General features: G+C 44.7%; 1 protein-coding gene across 1 annotated transcript; it reads right to left on the reverse strand.

Moving 5' to 3' along the window:
* Positions 1-486: 486 nt before the first annotated feature.
* Positions 487-17,773, reverse strand: LOC129709856 (regulator of G-protein signaling 17-like). Its single transcript, XM_055656477.1, has 4 exons — positions 15,835-17,773; positions 11,937-12,041; positions 5,452-5,686; positions 487-2,834 (listed from the first exon to the last, which is right to left on the reverse strand). The coding sequence occupies exons 1-4, from the start codon at positions 15,957-15,959 to the stop codon at positions 2,634-2,636; spliced, it is 666 nt and encodes a 221-aa protein (XP_055512452.1). The 5' UTR covers positions 15,960-17,773; the 3' UTR covers positions 487-2,633.
* Positions 17,774-19,313: the final 1,540 nt, after the last annotated feature.

Consider the following 19,313-nt stretch of genomic DNA (forward strand, 5'->3'; position numbering starts at 1 on the left):
TGAGTAGACCTTAAGCTTGGTGCTTCGTTTTAGGCCTCGATCTTCAGTTTTCTAATCAGACACACTCTGTGCTGGTGCAGTGGTGATTATAGTCCACAACATCTGCCTTCACTGAAGGATGGGCCAGGAGATCTAGATATAGGAGATATGTGATTCATGATTTCCAGGGTCTTGTTGTGAGTGGGGTTGGGGGGTGGGAGCAGAGGGGGAAGGATGTGGTGGTGCAAGTTTGGCCTCAGGAAGGCAGGTTGGCACAAGACCATTGTCTTTGGATGGCTCTACTGCGTTATCTCTTCAAGATATGCCTACCTTGAAGAAGTTCTCCTCTTCTCTCCGGAGACAGTTTCACAACCTCCTCTCTAACTGTCCCCCATCTGTGATCCCTCCTGCCCTCCAACTGTACCGCCTATTTCCTTCGCTCCATAGATGCTGCTGCACCCGCTGAGTTTCTCCAGCTTTTTTGTGTAACCGTCTTTGGATGGTTATTGTCTTCCTCCTGTATGTTCCAGTAATGGACTCACTGCCCTTTAGCATGACGAGGCAGCACTGGTGTTGTATCTGTGATGCTTATCTAAGATGTATCCAAGTGTATTGTGATACATAGTGAACTGTGTACAAAAATGAATCTCGGTACATACTTTATTAAAGTACCATGCCATACCATAGCTTATTATCACCTGTTGCATTGAAGAGTAAAACAGCGGATGGGACGAGTGACAAGCGAGGGGGAAGGAAGGACTGGAAGTTGAAGCCTACCTTCATAGACACCACTGTGCTCAGACCACAAACTGTGAGAACACACCCTGCCTTCAGCACCCATGCACCTGGCTGTAACCTCCCTCTTGTCTCTGTCCCACTACACGAGTTTGCCCAAGAGCTCTCCCGAGTAAAAAAAATAAATCAAACTTGTGGTAACCATGTAACCATATAACCATATAACAATTACAGCACGGAAACAGGCCATCTCGACCCTTCTAGTCCGTGCCGAACACGTATTCTCCCCTAGTCCCATATACCTGCGCTCAGACCATAACCCTCCATTCCTTTCTCGTCCATATAACTATCCAATTTATTTTTAAATGATAAAAACGAACCTGCCTCCACCACCTTCACTGGAAGCTCATTCCACACAGCTACCACTCTCTGAGTAAAGAAGTTCCCCCTCATGTTACCCCTAAACTTCTGCCCCTTAATTCTCAAGTCATGTCCCCTTGTTTGCATCTTCCCTCCTCTCAGTGGGAAAAGCTTTTCCACGTCAACTCTGTCTATCCCTCTCAAGTACGTAGAATGTACATAGCGGGTACGTTGGGGCTCGGGACGTCTCTTAGCGGCTCGTAACGCTAACGGCAGGTACTTGGGAAACGCGGTAAGCTTGTGAAGTTTTTTCAACATGTTGAAAAATGTCCACGAGAGCCACGAGTATCTACAAGCGGCTATTACCGTAATTCTCCGAGTTCGAATCAGGGGAAACTCGGGAGAACTCTTGAATTACCTCGTACAGTGGGACAGGCCCTTTGCTTAGGCCCGAGACTCGGGTTGGAATATGCAGAATAGACAACTTAACTTCAAGCCTCTCCACACATTCATATTGCAAGTTCAATTGCCTATTGACAACAGATAAATCTTGTACATTCAAAGTCACACATTGTGCCTGGGATATTGAGTGGACTATGATTTTCCTCTATCTTCTCGGATCTGTCACTCTCTTGAGTTTGAGTTTAGTTTATTGTCACATGTGCCGAGGATCTTTCTTGTCCATCACGTTCCCACAAGCAACAGGAACCAGTCGGCAGACGGCACACAATGTCCGCATTTTGAAAGCTACATTCCTACAGCAAAGTAGATGGTTGATGTAGTAAATCACTCTGCCAACCCAATCCCAGGAATGAGGAGCTTAACCTGTGATGAACATTTGTCGACACTGAGCCTGTACTTAGAAGAATGTGGGGGGACCTCATTGAAACAAGTCAATGGATATTTTTAAGGCAGAGATAGATAGATTCTTGATTAGTACAGGTGTCAGAGGTTATAGGAAGAAGGCAGGAGAATGGGGCTAGGTGGGAGAGATAGATCAGCCATGATCAAATGACGGAGTAGACTTGATGGGCCAAATGGCATAATTCTACTCTTATTCCTTATGACCTTATAACCCAGTATTCAATGTAAAACAGTGAAACTAATTTTATCAGCCGCCTTTCCAGGACTTTTTTCGATTATTGATTCTCGAGGAAGAACAAAAGGACGAGACTTGAACTTTATTTTGCCTTCCATCACAGTGAGGAGTGTGTAGGAGTCACTGTGGTGGATGTTCATGTTCAAATGTGTTTTTTGAGTGATCTGTTGCTTTTAATTGTATGACTGACCTGGCCAGTGAAATTCCTCGTATGTTGCCAAACATGCTTGGCGAATAAAGTGTGATTCTGATTCTGAAGATGAAAAATTCAAGCTCTTTCTGTAATTCAGCAAGGCAAAGGTGGAGGTTTTGGTGCGAAGTGCTGCTGTCCCTCTTTCAAAACAGAGGCAGTGAGACAGGTCCCCACAAGAGACCTGAGCGTTTCATTCCTCAAATTCCTTAGTTGAGGTCAGGAAGTTAGCCCTGTCGTTTGGTGTTCGATGCATTGTCAAAGTGAATGTCACAGGTCGGATTCCAGTGCATTCTCTGAGGAAGATAATTCCTCCAGAAGCGATTTGTATACCGGTGACTGCAGGAACCGAGGGTAACAGTCCCTGTGCATCAGTGCGTACACATGCGTCTGTGCTTCATCAAAGATGTCTGTTGTTGGTATTGACATTTTTTTGTTGATTGCTTCTCGAACACTGGCATCGATGCTGATCTAGAAAAAGAAAATTAATCTGTGAGTTTGAAAAAAAAAAATTAGCACTTTCTCCCTATTAGAAAAGATGGCTAATATCAGAGGCCCACTTTAAAGACCCTAGTCACAAGGCATTTATGTGAGAATCCTGCTGAGAAAGGGATCTTACTTTTTCTTACAATTTGGACACATTACATGGGGTGGCACTGTAGCACAGCGGCAGAGTTGCTGCCTTACAGCACCAGAGACCCGGGTCTGTATGGAGTTTGTACGTTCTCCCTGTGGCCGTGTGGGTTTTCTCTGGGTGCTCCGGTTTCCCCACACATTTCAAAAACATGCATTAGCATTAGTGGGTTAATTGCTTCTGTGAAGTGTCCCTAGATGGCTAATAGAAGAGGCCCACTTAAAAGACCCTAATCATAATAATTTAATGAGAATCTTATGAGAAAGCACATTTTTTTTCATAGAAACATGGAAACATTACAATGGGGTGGCAGGAGTAGGCCAGCGGTGGAGTTCGAGCCTGCACAGCCATTTAGATCATGGTGATCATAACTCAGTTTCCCGTACCTGCCTTTTCTCCATGTGGCCTGATGGGTTTGGCCATAAGGGCCACTCTAACTCCCCCTTAAATTTCCAAAAACTGCGGCAACTACCCGCTGTGGTTAGAGTTCCAGAGAAGTGTCACTAGTTTGTGGGATAAAACTATCTCGGTTTTAAAAAGGATTTCCCCCTTATCCTAAGCTGTAACCCCTAATCCTGGACTTCCCCAACATCGGAAACAATCTTCCTGCATCTAGCCTGTCCAACCCCTTAAGAATTTTGTAAGTTTCAACTTGCATTGACCCCAAAGTGCTTCACATAATTACATTACATTTGCACACAGGCAAAGGTGGGTGAAGTGTCTTGCCCCAAGGACACAACGACAGTATGCACTCCAAGCGGGATTCGAACCGGCTACCTTCCGGTCGCCAGCCGAACACTTAGCCCATTGCGCCATCTGTCGTCCCGTATGGGTGTTTGTCGGTCAGCGTGGACTCAGTGGGCCGAAGGGCATGTTTCTACGCTGTGTCTCTAAACTAAACCAAACACAAAGCTGTATTGGCTCCATGGAGAGTTTGGACAAATTTGGGGAAAAAGCAGGAGAAAGGGGTTTTGGAGGGTAAGATAGAATGGCAGAGTAGACTATGGGCCGAATGGCCTAATTCTGCTCCTATAACTTACGAACCAAGTGGCATGTTGGCGGAGGACTTAGAAACAGCCAGGAGAGATCCATGTAGTCTCATGGAAAACATGCAAACTCCATCCAGACAGCAGCAGAGGACAGGACTGAACCCAGGTTGCAGGGGTTGGAGTCAGTGGTATTTGGAACGACTGTTTAGATCCCCAGATGGTAGGAAAGAAAGAAAGGAAAGGACAGATATATATATCATCTTCTGCCACTTTCAGCTATTACTTGGCATTTACTGGCTCAGCTCAAGCAGGGGGAATGGACAAAAGACCAAAGGAGCTCCAGTCTTCAGTACAAAGGGGAAGTAAATTTAGAAAAAAACGAGTGGTGGGGAGGGAAATAAAGAAACACATGATATTCTGATGCGTGTGGGTCGGTGAGTCACATTCTTGCTGCTGAGTCATAATGTTGTACATTCAAGTCCCATTTAAGGGTCTTGGTCACAGAATAATAGCCAACACTGAGGAAGCACTACGTTGCTGGTGGTGTTACCAGTTAACTGAGAGGTTCCATTGTGGTTTGGATCTTAAAGACCCAGTGACACTGTTCTACCGAGTCCCTCTGATGTCCTGCCTAATATTTATCCCTCACTTCAAGGACAGCACAGTGGCGCAGCGGTAGAGTTGCTGCCTTAAAGCCCTGTCCCACTGTATGAGTTCATTCAAAGAGTTCTCCCGAGTTTGCCCTGATTCGAACTCGGAGATTTACAGTAATGGCCGCTCGTCGGTACTCGGGGCTCTCGTGGATATATTTCAACATGTTAAAAAATCTTCACAAGTCTTCCCGAGCTTACCGCGTTTCCCGAGTACCTGCCGTTGGCGTTACGAACCGCTAAGAGACGTCCCTGAGCTCCGACGTACCCGCTACGTTCATTCTACATGCTTACCACAAGTTTGATTTTTTTTTAAAACTCGGGAGAGCTCTTGAATGAACTCGCACAGTGGGACAGGGCTATTACCGCACCAGAGACCCGGGTTCAATCCTGACTGTACGGATTTTGTGTGTTCTCCCTGTGACCGCGTGGTTTTTCCCCAGGTGCTCCGGTTTCCTCCCACACTGCAAAGACGTGCAGGTTTGTAGGTTAATTGGCTTTCGGTTAAAAATGTGAATTGTCCCTAGTGTGTAGGAGAGTGCCAGTGTTCGGGGATCGTTGGTCGGCACGGACTCGGTGGGCCGAAGGGCCTATTTCGATGCTGAATCTCTAAAGTCTAACCTTCAGTAAATCAGATTAGCTAGACATACATTATTGAGGAAAGATTTTAGACAGAAATTAGCTGGCATATTTCCTATGTTGCAATAGCTTCAAAAACATCAGGACAATTTAGAACTGCACAAATGCAAATCCTTTCATGCTGCTCCTTCCTTATTTCGAGTTTGTTCAGCCAGTAGCTTTCAAGCTTTTCTTACCTCCTTTGGAGACAGGACGGAGATATAATCAAAATATATTGATTTTGCTTTTTCCATAATGGGGCCTCTGCAACCTTCCTTCTTGAGTTCTTCACAGGCCAGCCAGAAAAGAATGTTTTCATCACTATGTTCGCTCTTTAGGAATTCCAATAGAATTTTCCTCCCATTGGGATCCTGCAGGAGGAGTTGAAAGGACTGGGACCAGGAAGTGACCTCTTCCACACTTGGACTCTTTCTGTCAATTAAAAATGGGAGAATACAAGGCATTAGAAGCTCATTAGGAAAGGTTAACGGAAGCTATGTCTAATTTATTTTGGGTAGAATAGGGTGTTCAGTCAGAGCCTTTTGCCCAGGGTGGTCAGAGTAAAGGGCATAGCTTTAAGGTGAGAGGGGCAAAATTTACAGGAGATGTGCCAGACAAGATTGTAACCCCTGTCCCACTTAGGAGACCTAAACAGCAACCTCTGGTGACCTTACCCGCCACCCAAAAAAACTCAAGGTCGAGGTGAGCTGCAACCTCCTACCACCTCCCACGCATATGTTGAAAACCTTCCTAGACTATGAAGAAAACTAGGCTTCGACTAGACCTGCGACTAAAAACATATCGATTTTTAAAACGGCAACCTATTTTTAGTCAAGGCCGGTTTTAATCATGATGAAAAAATAGTAGCAACCTAGATGAATTCCTCGACCACGCGAAAACCACTTTTGACCATTAGGGAGAGTGATCAAAACCTCCGGTGACCTCATGGAAACCTTGGGAGGCGGGCAAGGTCACTAGAGGTTGCTGTTTAGGTCACCTAAGTGGGACAGGGGCTTAACAGAGTGTAACATGAGGGCGGCATGCAGGCATAACGGCAGAGTTGCTGCCTCACAGTGCCAGAGAGCCAGGTTATATCCTGACTACGGGTGCTGTCTGTATGGAGTTTGTACATTTTCACTGTGAACGCGTGGGTTTTCTCCGGGTGCTCCGGTTTCCTCCAACACTCCAAAGACGTACAGATTTGTAGGTTAATTGGCTTCGGTAAGTTGTAAAATTGTTCCTAGTGTGTGTAGGTTAGTGTACATGTACGGGGTGATCGCTGGTCGGTGTGGGTTCGGTTGGCCGAAGGGCCTGTTTCCACACTGCATCTCGAAAGTCTAAAGGGGGGCACCTGAAACATGCGGCCAGGATTGGTGGTGGTGGCAGATATGATAGGAGCATTTAAGAGGCTTTTAGATAGGCACGTGGATATACATGGAATGGAGGGATATGGATCACGTGCAGGCCAAGTAGATGAGTTTCTAATGGCATTGTATCCGACACAGACATTGTGCGCCAAAGAGGCCATTGTGAGCTTGTTCCTGTGTTGTACTGTTCAATGCCCTACTGTTTATGGAAATAAAACGTTCTTGGAGCGAAAAACAGAAAAACATCTTCGAAGTAATGAAGTTGAGGTTAATTTACAGTTTAATAACTTTTCACCAGAATCTTGTACAATGCTAACTCTTTCCCATCTGCCTACAGATAACATAGAACAACAGAGCACAGAAACAGGCCCTTCTTTCCAACTTGTCTGTGCCAAATATATGACAAATTAAACTAATCCCTTCTATCCACACCTGATCCATGTTCCTCCATGCGTTCCAGGCACCTACCACTCAGTATAAATATAATCTTGCCCTGCACATCTCCTTTAATCTTCGCCCCTCTAACCTTAACTGGGAAAAAGGTTCTGACTGTCTACCCTAGCTATGCCTCTCATCATTTTATATACTCTGATGCTCCAGAGAAAACCATCCAAGCTTGTCCAACCTGTTCTAATAGTGAATACCCTTTAATCCAGGCAGCATCCTGCTAAACCTCTCCACATCCTTCCTGTAATGGGGCAACCAAATACTCCATATGCAACCAACATTTTATAGAACTGCAACATTTGACCTGATGAATTTTGCTCGAAATTCTTGTGAAAAGTGAAAATTGAAGGGACTTTAGTTCCTTTCCTCTTTCTCCCCATCATACAACAGGATCTTGATCTTGATGTTTACTCTAACATGGAAGGAATTGAGACAGAGACTTCGAAAAGTTGAAGCTTTGGGTGAAAGAATAGGCATTGAAGTTAGAAAAAGGGTTTCAATAAAAATCAAATAGTAAAACTTCTTTGCAAGGGTCGGGCAGAGGGAATTCATTGCAGTCTTACGTCCTAGATTATAGGTCCAGCTTGATGGCCATCTTGGTCGGAATGGACAAATTAGACCGAAGGGCTTGTGTCCGAGCTCCATGACTCCATGACACCATGACACCAGAAGAACAAAAGGGCAAATGGGGAGACATTTCTTACATGGGGTGTTGTTGAATTAATAAATGATTGTGTGTATGGCAGTCATAGCAGCTTCCAATAGGGAAACGGATAAAGGTTCAACATAGAAAATGAACAAAGATATGGGGTGGGGGCAGAATGAAGGGAACAACTTATAAAGGTCTAGCCATTACACAATGGAATAAGTAGGGGCCGTGCTAGATAGGACTGGATAGTGCTGTGTAGCACACTGGTAGACATGCAATCTCACAGTACCAGAGGTCTGAGTTCAATCCTAACCTCAGGGGCTGTCTGTGTGGAATTTCCACCTTCTCCTTGTGAGAAAACACAATCGTGGAACAGTTCGATGAAATGGTCCGTTTCTATGCCAGATATTCTTACTGTTTCCTCTTTTTTTGTCTGGTATTACTGCTGAATGTCGGGTTGTCTTGTAACCCATTTGCCAATGAGCATGAACAATATAAATATTTACAAATATTTACTGCTTTTATTTTATCCGTCTTGCCCCAATGAAAAATGCCCTGCATAGCAAGCAGGTTGTGTTTCTAAGCCCCGTCATTTATTTTGACAGAATGTTGGTTTGCAATTTACGCAGTTGGCCCAGTGATCATTAAAGATTTAGGCGAGCAATTGGATTGATCTGGACCCATAATCAATCTGAATTAGCCAATAATTTGTCAACACCTTTATCTGAGGTTTTCACTTAGTGCTCCGGTTTCCTCCCACACCCCAATTACGTGGGGTTGTAGTACTGGCCTCTTCTGTAAATTGCATGGGGAAGTGTACGGATACAAAAGTCAGGGGTTATGGGGAGAAGGCAGGAGAATGGGGTTAGGCTTAAATCAGCCACAATTGAACCCTCCAACTAGGAGTGGTAGATCAACCACAAATTGAATGGCAGAGTAGATTTGATTGATCGAATAGCCTCATTCTGCTCCTATCACTTATGAACAGGAATTTATGAACTTTTAACATACAAGTAATATGAATGTGTGGTCGATGGTCGGCATGGACTAGTTGGTCCGAAGGGTGTGTTACATGTAACTTTCAATTGAAACTTCCCTCTTTGCCATAAACCTCTATGATTACCAACCGTTTGAGCAAGGGAAGTGGCTGTGGATGATTTCTATCAAAACCACCTTCCTGTTGAATCAAATGATGTTTACCTTCTTCTAAAGTGTTAGACAAATGGTGTCCATTGCCCTTTGGGTTACATGTTATGAATTTTAACTCTGATATCGTACACCTACATCCCCTGATATTGTCAACATATGAACAGTTTCAACCCCTCACTGCCAGGTGGATCCAAAGGTAATGGGCAGAAGCATAAGACAGTCATTAACGTTAGAAACTAAACACTTTGTCCAGAGAATGAGGAACTGACAGCTACAGCAAGACCACAGCGAGATAGAGCACAAGAAGGAGATAGAGAGCTCAATATCACGGCGCCAAGATAACAACCTCTGGCTCAATGTGAGCAAAAGGAAGGTCATCATCGGCTTCAGGAAACGCAGTTGAGCGCAGATAGAAACATAGAAAACAGGCGCAGGAGTAGGCCATTCGGCCCTTCGAACCAGCACCGCCATTCAATATGATCATGGCTGATCATCCAAAATCAGTACCCCATTCCTGCCTTCTCCCCATATCCCATGATTCCGTTTGTCCTAAGAGCTATATCTAACCTTTATCTTGAAAACATCCAGCGAATTGGCCTCCTCTGCCTTCTGTGGCAGAGAACTCCACAGATTCACAACTCTCTGGATGAAAAGGTTGTATGCCAAGGATGTATTCCTGATCTCCCAATCTACCCCATTGTGGCCTTTTTCACTGCATCTAGGTACACACCACCATAAGAAACCAATACCAATATGAATACATTTGTATTTTGTATGTTTTGTATACATTTTGTGTTCACATACAGAATACACACAGAAATTGGTGAAATCAACGACAGAGTTGTTTTGAAGAGGAAGCTAAGTGAGCACAGACTAAAACAGGAATGGAAGGATGTGCTGATGGGCTGATTTGAAGTTGGGCGTGAGGAGGCTGTACAAAACCACAACTGTAGTTCAGTCGGATTAAATGGCCGCTTTCTATGCTAGACATTCTTATTATTTCCTCTTTTTTTTGTCTGGTATTAATGCTGAATCTTTAGTTTAGTTTAATTTAGAGACACAGCATGGAAACAGGCCCTTCGGCCCATCGAGCCCGCACCGACCAGCAATCCCCGCACATTAACACTGCCCCACACACACACTAGGGTCAATTTCACATTTACATCAATTAACCTACAAACATGTATGTCTTTGGGGTTTTGGAGGAAACTGAGGATCTCGGAAAAAACCCACGCAGGTCTCGGGGAGAACGTCTTATATAGACAATAGACAACAGGTGCAGGAGTAGGCCATTCGGCCCTTCGAGCCAGCATCGCCATACACTGTGATCATGGCCAATCATCCACATTCAGTATCCCGTTCCTGCCTTCTCCCCAGATCCCTTCGCTCCTCTATCATTAAGAGATCCATCTAACTCTTTCTTGAAAGCCTCCAGAGAATTGGCCTCCACTGCCTTCTGAGAAAGAGAACGTCGCAGATTCACAACAACTCTCTGTGTGAAATGTTTTTTCCTCATCTCTATTTTCAATGGGTTACCCCTTATTCTTAATCGGTGGCCCTTGGTTCTGGACTCCCCCAACATCGGGAACATGTTTCCTGCTTCTACCGTGTCCAAATCCTTAATAATCTTGCTCAAGAAGGAACTGCAGATGCTGTAAAATCGAAGGTAGACAAAAATGCTGGAGAAACTCAGCGGGTGCGGCAGCATTTATGGAGCGAAGGAAATAGGGAACGTTTCGGGCCGAAACCCTTCTTCAGACTGATTTGTCTACCCTTAATAATCTTATATGTTTCAATAAGACCCTCTCTCATCCTTCTAAATTCCAGAGTATACAAGCCCAGTCGCTCCATTCTATCAACATATGACAGTCCCATTTGCCAATGAGCATGAAAACTATCAATATTTTCAAATATTTACAGCTATTTTACCCATCTTTCCTCAATGAAAAATGCCCCGCATAGCAAGCAGATTGTGTTTCTAAGCCCTGTCATTTATTTTGACAGAATGTTGATTTTGCAACACAGTTGGCCAACTGATCATTAAAGATTTGGGTGAGTGATTAGATTGATCTGCACCCATGAGCAATCTTAATTTGCCAATAATTTGTCAACGCCTTTATCCAGTGACAGGATGGCTGAGCAAAGAATCCAAGAATTACTCTCTCATTCTCCCAAGTATCACAGTGGGATTTTTCCTCGTCTACTTGTGTTAGTTTAGTTTAGGTTAGCGATATAGTGCGGAAACAGGTCCTCCGGCCCACCGAGTTCTCACCGACCAGTGATCCCCACACACACACACGAGGGACAATTTACATTTTTATCAAGCCAGTTACATAGAAAATAGGTACAGGACAGGAGGAGGCCATTCGGCCCTTCGATTCATTGTGATCATGGCTGATCATCCCCTATCAATAACCCTTGCTTGCCTTCTCCCCATATCCCTTGACTCCACTAGCCCCTAGAGCTCTATCTAACTCTCTCTTAAATCCATCCAATGACTTGGCCCCCACTGCCCTCTGTGGCAGGGAATTCCATAAATTCACTACTCTCTGGGTGAAAAAGTGTTTTCTCACTTCAGTTTTAAATGACCTCCCCTTTATTCTAAGACTGTGGCCCCTGGTTCCGGACTCACCCAACATTGGGAACATATTTCCTGCGTCTAGATTTCCTGCATCTAGTCTTTCCTACAAACCTGTACGTCTTTGGAATGTGGGAGGGAATCGGAGATCCCAGGGAAAACCCATGTACTGTCGGTCACAGGGCGAGTGTACAAACTCCGTCTATAGACAGAACCCGTGGTCAGGATCGAACCCCGGTATCTGGCGCTGTAAGGCAGCAACTCTATTGCTGCTCCACCGTGCCGCCCAACTTTTCCCATGGACGACAGATCATAGGACTTGAGCAATTAATTCTGGATGCGTGTAGAAGCTGTGAATCATGGTTTAAGGGGTAGTGAGTAATACCAACTCAGCCAGACTTACAATCAATAATATATGCACCATCCTTTGAAAGAAGCCAAGATTACTCACAAGTTGAAAAGAGTTTCAAGTCTCTGAAGTGACATGCTCACCTTTCTTCTTGTTTCTGAACACTTTCCGTCTTCATGGAAATGATGGAACCCTTTTGACTGCTCTCATCCACATCCACATCCACATCCACATTCTTCATAGTTAGGCTGGAGGGGAATGATGGGTGATTGTATTAGACACAGTCAACTTGGTAAACAAGTATTGCTCCCACTTTATTCTGCCACTCCTTATTCAATGTCAACTTATAAATATAGTACCTTAAGTCTTACAATGTTGTATAAGTTGGTTATTGGGCACAAAGTTATTATAGTATTTGATTAGTATGGGTGTCAGGGAGAAGGCAGGAGAATGGGGTTAGGAGGGAGAGATAGATCAGCCATGATTGAATGGTGGAGTAGACTTGATGGGCCAAATGGCCCAATTCTGCTCCTATCACATGAACATGAACTTATGCCTAGTGTATGCATTAGCATATCTGGATTAGGTCTTATGGTCGCTTTAACAGTTCAGGAGATGTACCCCAAAGATCAAAGATCCAATTTTTCAAGCGGGTCTTAATGAGTCTTGTGGTTGGGTTGATGGGGGGTGGGGGGGTGGGGTGGTGGAGTCTGCGGGGATGGAAGAATGGAAGGAGGCTGCAGATGCTGGTTTAATTGAAGATGGACACAAAATCCTGGAGTAATTCAGCGGGACAGGCAGCTGACAGACTGATGTCTGAAGAAGGGTCTCGACCTGAAACGTCACCCATTCCTTCTTTCCAGAGTTGCTGCCCGTCCCGCTGAGTTACTCCAGCAATTTGTGTCTATCTAACACGTTTATATTATTCGAGTAAACTTGTGACTCGGAGATTACAAATGCTACCCATTGAGCTCAGCTAATACATCACATTAACTATCTATCCATGGTGGCGCAGCAGTAGAGTTCATGCCTTACAGTGCCAGAGACCCAGGTTCGATTCCGACCTCGGCTGCTGTCTGTATGGAGTTTGTACATTCTCCTTGTGTCCAAATGGGTTTTCTCCAGGTGCTCCAGTTTCCTCCCACATTTTAAAGACGTACAGGTCTCTAGGTGTCTGTGAAATGTCCCTGGTGTTTAGGACAGAACTGGTGTGTGGGTGAGAACCCGGTGGACCGAAGGGCCAGTTTCTAAATTAAACTAAACTCTAACAGAGCCTTGCATGAGGTAGCTAAATATCACAATGGGATCATTAGAGTGGGGTTGGGGGAGGTGGTTAGGAATCTTAGCCAACTCTGAACCCCCTTTCATCCTCTTCAAAGAGAGCAATCCGATCGGTGGCACAGCGGTAGAGTTGCTACCTTGCAGCGCCGGAGACCCCGGTTCAATCCCGATTGTGGGTGCTGTCTGTACGGAGTTCTCCCGGTGACCTGTGTGGGTTTTCTCCGAGATCTTCGGTTTCTTCCCACACTCCAAAGACGTACAGGTTTGTAGGTTAATTGGCTTGGTAAATGTAAACATTGTCCCTAATGGGTGTAGGATAGTGTTGGGGATCGCTGGTCGGCGTGGATCCGATGGGCCGAAGGGTCTGTTTACACGCTGTATCTCTAAACTAAACTAAACTAAAGCTCCGGTTTCCTCCCACAGGAAAGATATCCAGGTTCCAAAGGTTTGTATGCTAATTGGCTTGGTAAAATTGTACACTGTCCCTAGTGTGTGTGTAGGGTGATGTTAGAGTGTGGGGGTCGCTGGTCAGTGGCAACTCGGTGGGCTGAACGGCCTGTTTCCACGCTGTATCTTTAAAACTAAAACCAGTGAAATTCATTCGTGAAGGATTGTCTCTACGTCCCACCTTAACAAAATACCAACATTGGCCACTCTTCAGTCCTCCGGGACTTTGCCTACATTCATAGGCGATACAAAGATATGTGAAGATCCCTGAAATTTCCAATCTTGGCTTTCTGAGTAAACCGAGATAGATCTGGGGACTTATCCACCTTAATGCTCTTCAAGAGACTCACCACTACCCTGGATGTGTAGAGGATGTTTCCACTAGTGTGAGTCTTGGACCAGAGGCCATAGCCTCAGAATTAAAGGACGTTCCTTTAGGAAGGAGACCAGGAGAAGTTTCTTTAGAGGGTGGTGAATCTGTGGAATCCATTGCCACAGGAGGCCAAGTCAATGGATATTTTTAAGGCAGAGACAGATAGATTCTTGATTAGTTGGGGTGTCCAAGGTTATGGAGAGAAGGCAGGAGAATGGGGTTAAGAGGGGAAAGATAGATTAGCCATGATTGAATGGCAGAATAGACTTGATGGGACAAATGGCCTAATTCTGCTCCTATCACCTATGAACTTATGAACTTATGCTGTAGCCTATCGGGACACCTCACATTGATCGCACTAACCTTTATGACCTTCTCCTTGGTGAATATCAGTACAAAATACTCATTCAGTACCAGGACTCCAAGTATAAATTCCATCCTCTATGAGTGATCCTACCTTCTCTCTCGTTATCCTCTAACTTATAATGTATGCATAATAAATCCAAAAAACATAGCAGATAATTTATACAAACCAAGCTCCTAAAGGTGGTGATGGAAAGAAATTACGTTATTTGAGGGACATTAGTGGTCAAAGTTCTGGAGGGAACTCCTGTGGTGGCCTAGACATAAGTTATGTCTGTTTTGGAGAGCAGATGGAGTTCTGGTAAGCAGCTCGTTAGAAAGATGGCACCCCTGGCACTACAAGGTTCCTATAGAAATGGCAATTGCATTTCAGTCCACAATTTCATTGTTTGAATTGATTGATTTGATTGAAAAATGCAACAAGGAAACAGTCCTTTGGGCCCACCGCGTCCATGTAGACCATTGATCATCATTCACACTACTTCTATTCTAATGCACTTTTAACCATATAACAATAACCATATAACAATTACAGCACGGAAACAGGCCATCTCGGCCCTACAAGTCCGTGCCGAACAACCTTTTTTTCCCCTTAGTCCCACCTGCCTGCACTCATACCATAACCCTCCATTCCCTTCTCATCCATATGCCTATCCTATTTATTTTTAAAAGATACCAACGAACCTGCCTCCACCACTTCCACTGGAAGCTCATTCCACACTGCTACCACTCTCTGAGTAAAGAAGTTCCCCCTCATGTTACCCCTAAACTTCTGTCCCGTAATTCTGAGGTCATGTCCTCTTGTTTGAATCTTCCCTATTCTCAAAGGGAAAAGCTTGTCCACATCAACTCTGTCCATCCCTCTCATCATTTTAAAGACCTCTATCAAGTCCCCCCTTAACCTTCTGCTCTCCAGAGAATAAAGACCTAACTTATTCAACCTATCTCTGTAACTTAGTTGTTGAAACCCAGGCAACGTTCTAGTAAATCTCCTCTGTACTCTCTCTATTTTGTTGACATCCTTCCTATAATTGGGCGACCAAAATTGTACACCATACTCCAGATTTGGCCTTGTACAATTTTAACATTACATCCCAGCTTCTATACTCAATGCTCTGATTTATAAAGGCTAGCATACCAACTCCCTATCCACTCCCTGCACAAACTGTGTTCATATATTTAAAAGCTCGTTGTTGCAACTCAATTAGTTTAGTTTAGAGATACAGCGGAGAAACAGGACCTTCGGCCCACCAAGACCGTACCGACCAGCGATCCCTCTATATTAATTAACACTATCCTACATGAGGGACAATTTACAATTTTACTGAAGCCAATTAACCTATAAACCTGTACGTCTTTGGAGTGTGGGAGGAAACAGAAGATCTCGGATGAAACCCACCCATGTCAAGGGGAGACCGTACAAACTCCAGACAGACAGCACGGATCCATAGTCAGGATCAAACCCGGGTCTCTGGCGCTGTAAGGCAGTAGCTCTACCGCTGCGCCACCGTGCCGGTCACATGCGCATCTGCTGTGTTGCTGCACAATACATTTGCCGTTGCATCTTTGGGTCCTACCAGGAGCAGCAGCAGCACCAGCAGAGGCAGCAGGTATTTGGTTTCGTGGTGCATTGGGATGAAGATTGGGAACCAGTGTCTGCCTGTGACGTCAAGCTTCTCATCTGTTTTAGTTCAGACTCCATAGCCTGCAATGAATAAGATACGAGACATATAATGCATTTATGGACAGTGAAAGCTCAGAGTAAAAAAAAGGTGGCACAGTGGCACAGCTGCTGCTTCATAGCACCAGAGACCCAGGTTCGATCCCGATCTCGGGTGCTTTCTGAGTGGAGTTTGCATGTTCTCCTAGTGACCGAGTGGGTTTCCTCCGATTGCTCCGGATTCCCCTTCATCCGAATGATGTGCGGGGTGTAGGATAGACGTCCCTAGTGTATAGGACGGTGTTAGTGTATGGGCATCGCTGGTCAGTGCGGACACAGTCGACCGAAGGGCCTGTTTCCACGCTGTATCTCTGAAATAACTAAAGGAGGAAACACTCTAGGTCTCCCAAGTTGACCTGGGCAAACACATGCGAGCTTCGCTAAATTGGCCCGAGTTTGTAGGAGGTGGATGTAAAAAGTGTGATGACATAGAACTAGTGTGAACGGCTGATCCATGGCCAGCATGGAGTTGATGAGCTGAAGGGCCTGTTTCCATGCTCTATTTTTCAATCAATCAAAAAATGACTCTTCATATGAATTTAATGATAACAACACACGCTCTTTCCAGTTTAAAAAATGAACCAGGCCATCAGTGGTATATTGGCATTTACAGTTACTCAGTGAATTAGTCCCTTCCTAGTTTTAATCTGCCATGATTGAGTGGCAGAGTAGATGGGCCGAGTGGCCTAATTCTGCTCCTATAACTAATGAACATGAACTTTTCTTCAGTCCTGTCCCTTAGTGAAAGTCTTAACTCTTCCTAGACTCCATGCAGGATGTTTCTGGAGATGGGTGGCTTCAACACAAACTAGCAAGAGACCTTAGAAGGAGGGGAGAGGTGGGGAGAGGTGTTAAAGTCTGGCATTTCCCATCACAGTTGAGATTAACTCCAACTTGGAACATTTCCCCATTTTGGACCTCGATGTCATGCAGGGTTGGCCATTTATCTTCAAAACCATCAGCAGATATTATTTCAGCCAAAGCAAAGAGAAGCAGCATAGGGGTGGCACGGTGGCGCAGTGATGGAGTTGCTACTTCACAGTGCCAGAGACCCAGGTTCGATCCCGACTATGGGTGATGTCTGTACGGAGTTTGGCCGTTCTCTCTGAGACCGCGTGCGTTTTCTCCATGCACTCTGCTTTCCTCCCAAATTCCAAAGACTTGAAGTTGGTAGGTTAATTAGTTTCTGTGAATCACCTCTAGTGTGAAGGACATGTTTCACCCAGGTCACGCCCTCTTCTCCCCTCTCTCATCAGGTGAACGGCACAGAAGTGTCAGTGCACACCTCCAGATTCAGGGACAGCTCTTTCCAATGGTTATCAAGCAACTGAACCATCCTATCACCAACTAGAGAGTGGTCCTGACCTACCATCTACCTCACTGGAGACCGTCAGTCTATCTTTTATCGGACTTTACTGGACTTCATCTTGCACTAAACGTTATTCCCTTTCTGCTGAACCTGTACACTGTGAGTGGCTTGAGAGTAAACATGTATAGTTTTTTTCACTGACTGGATAGCAAGCACCAATAAACCTCGGTACAAGTGACAATAAACTAAAATAAATGAAACTAAATTAAACTAGGTGCGGGTGATTGATGGCCAGCATGGACTTGGTGGGTCGAAAGGCCTGTTTCCATGCTGTTTCTCTAAACTAAACTAAAAAAAATAAGCAGCAAGAGTGAGGGACTACTGTAATACAATTCCATTTGATGGTTCTCTTGAGCTCCCAATCAACAATCAGTTCAATGTCCTAACCACAATTTAGTCCCAGCACAAAGCTGATTGGGGATGATCAGCCATGATCACATTGAATGGCGGTGCTGGCTCAAAGGGCCAAATTTTTTTTTTAAATTTCAAAATAGACTTTATTCAATTGATAAATATATACAATTCCTGAACCATTCAAACAAACAAAATTCATCCGACATTTTCGGAGACTATACAAGTTTGTTCAGTACAATTTTTTTACATTTGTCAAATTTCAGCAAACAGTCCCCCACCCGTGCCACTCTGTGGCCCCTGTCCAAGTAATAAATATAGTGTTTACAGCGTGAAAAGTCCATCTGACATTTTCATTTCCCCAAATAATGTCCCCCACCCGTGCCACTCATGTGGCCCCCTGGCGTGGGATACCTTCCCTTAATTTAATTTGAGGGGCGTCTCCACCATACCGTGCCCCCTCAAAGGGCCAAATGGCCTACTCCTGCACCTATTGTCTATTTTCTAATGGACTTGCTTTAGATTGGCATGGAACAGATGAACCATAGTGGCTCCACTTGTCTGATGTTTCAGAAGTGAGCCTGAAGGGCGGCAGCGGTAGAGTTGCTGCCTTACTGCGCCAGCGCCATTTGATCCTGATTACGGGCGCTGTCTGTAGTTTGTACGTTCTCCCCGTGACCGCGTGGGTTTTCTCCGGGTGCTCTGGTTTCCCCCCACACCCCAAAGACGTACAGGTTTGTAGCTTAATTGGCTTTGGTAAAATTGTAAATTGTCCCCCAGTGTGTAGGATAGTGCTAGTGTGCGTGGATCGCTGGTCAGCGCATACATGGTGGGGCTGTTTCCACGCTGTATCTCTAAAGTCTAAAGTCAAGAGATGTTGTCCCCGTACCCTGATTACTCTTGGTGTCGTGGGTTTAGGAGATGCTGCCTAGACAGCAAGAAGAGTACACATAAAGCAGACAGAATTGTATCACGCAGCACAGATTTGTATCCTGCTTGGCTAAACAAAAATAAAGCATTAGCTGCAGTTAGTTTACGAGGGACACTGCAATGAATACATTAACAGTAACTTCCTGCCTTGGTTCCACTACTGCAATTGTGCCTTCAGCCATCTAGATTCTACATTTGGCTAAATTCCTCCTTCAAGCGTACTTGCTTAGCATTTAAAATATTGTTAAACATCCCGAAATGTTGCACCGGAAAATAGTTGATCTCATGAGAAAGACATTAAAAATCAAAAAATGCTTAAAATGGAAATAAACAGACAAATTGCTAGTCAGGCAGCATATATGGTAAGAGAATCAGAATTAATTTGTGTAGGAAGGAACTGCAGATGTTGGTTTAAATCGGAGATAGACATACAAAAACTCAGTGGGTCAGGCAGCATATCTGAAGAAAAGGAATAGGTGACGTTTCGGGTCGAGACCCTTCTTCAGGCTCTTCTTCAGTTAACAAGCCTTCTTTTTCAACCAGAAACATTAACACTGCCTTGCTTTCCACGGATGTGCAACTGACCTGCTGAGGATTTTCTCTTTCTTTCAAAGAGCAGAAGAGAACACGTCTTGTTCTAACAGGAACCGAGCAGCAGGGAACATGTCTTGTTCAAACAGGCATGG

Source organism: Leucoraja erinacea, chromosome 26 (genome assembly GCF_028641065.1).
Source record: "Leucoraja erinacea ecotype New England chromosome 26, Leri_hhj_1, whole genome shotgun sequence".
NCBI lineage: Eukaryota > Metazoa > Chordata > Chondrichthyes > Rajiformes > Rajidae > Leucoraja > Leucoraja erinaceus.

Bases quoted from the DNA above. Each gene is read 5' to 3' on its own strand.
- LOC129709856 (XM_055656477.1), bottom strand. From the start codon at position 15,959: ATGGAGTCTGAACTAAAACAGATGAGAAGCTTGACGTCACAGGCAGAC. The intron at 5,687-11,936 runs GTGAGCATGTCA...TTTAATTGACAG, and splicing joins GTTCAGAAACAAGAAGAAAG to AAAGAGTCCAAGTGTGGAAG. The intron at 2,835-5,451 runs GTAAGAAAAGCT...TTCTTTTTCTAG, and splicing joins CCGTCCTGTCTCCAAAGGAG to ATCAGCATCGATGCCAGTGT.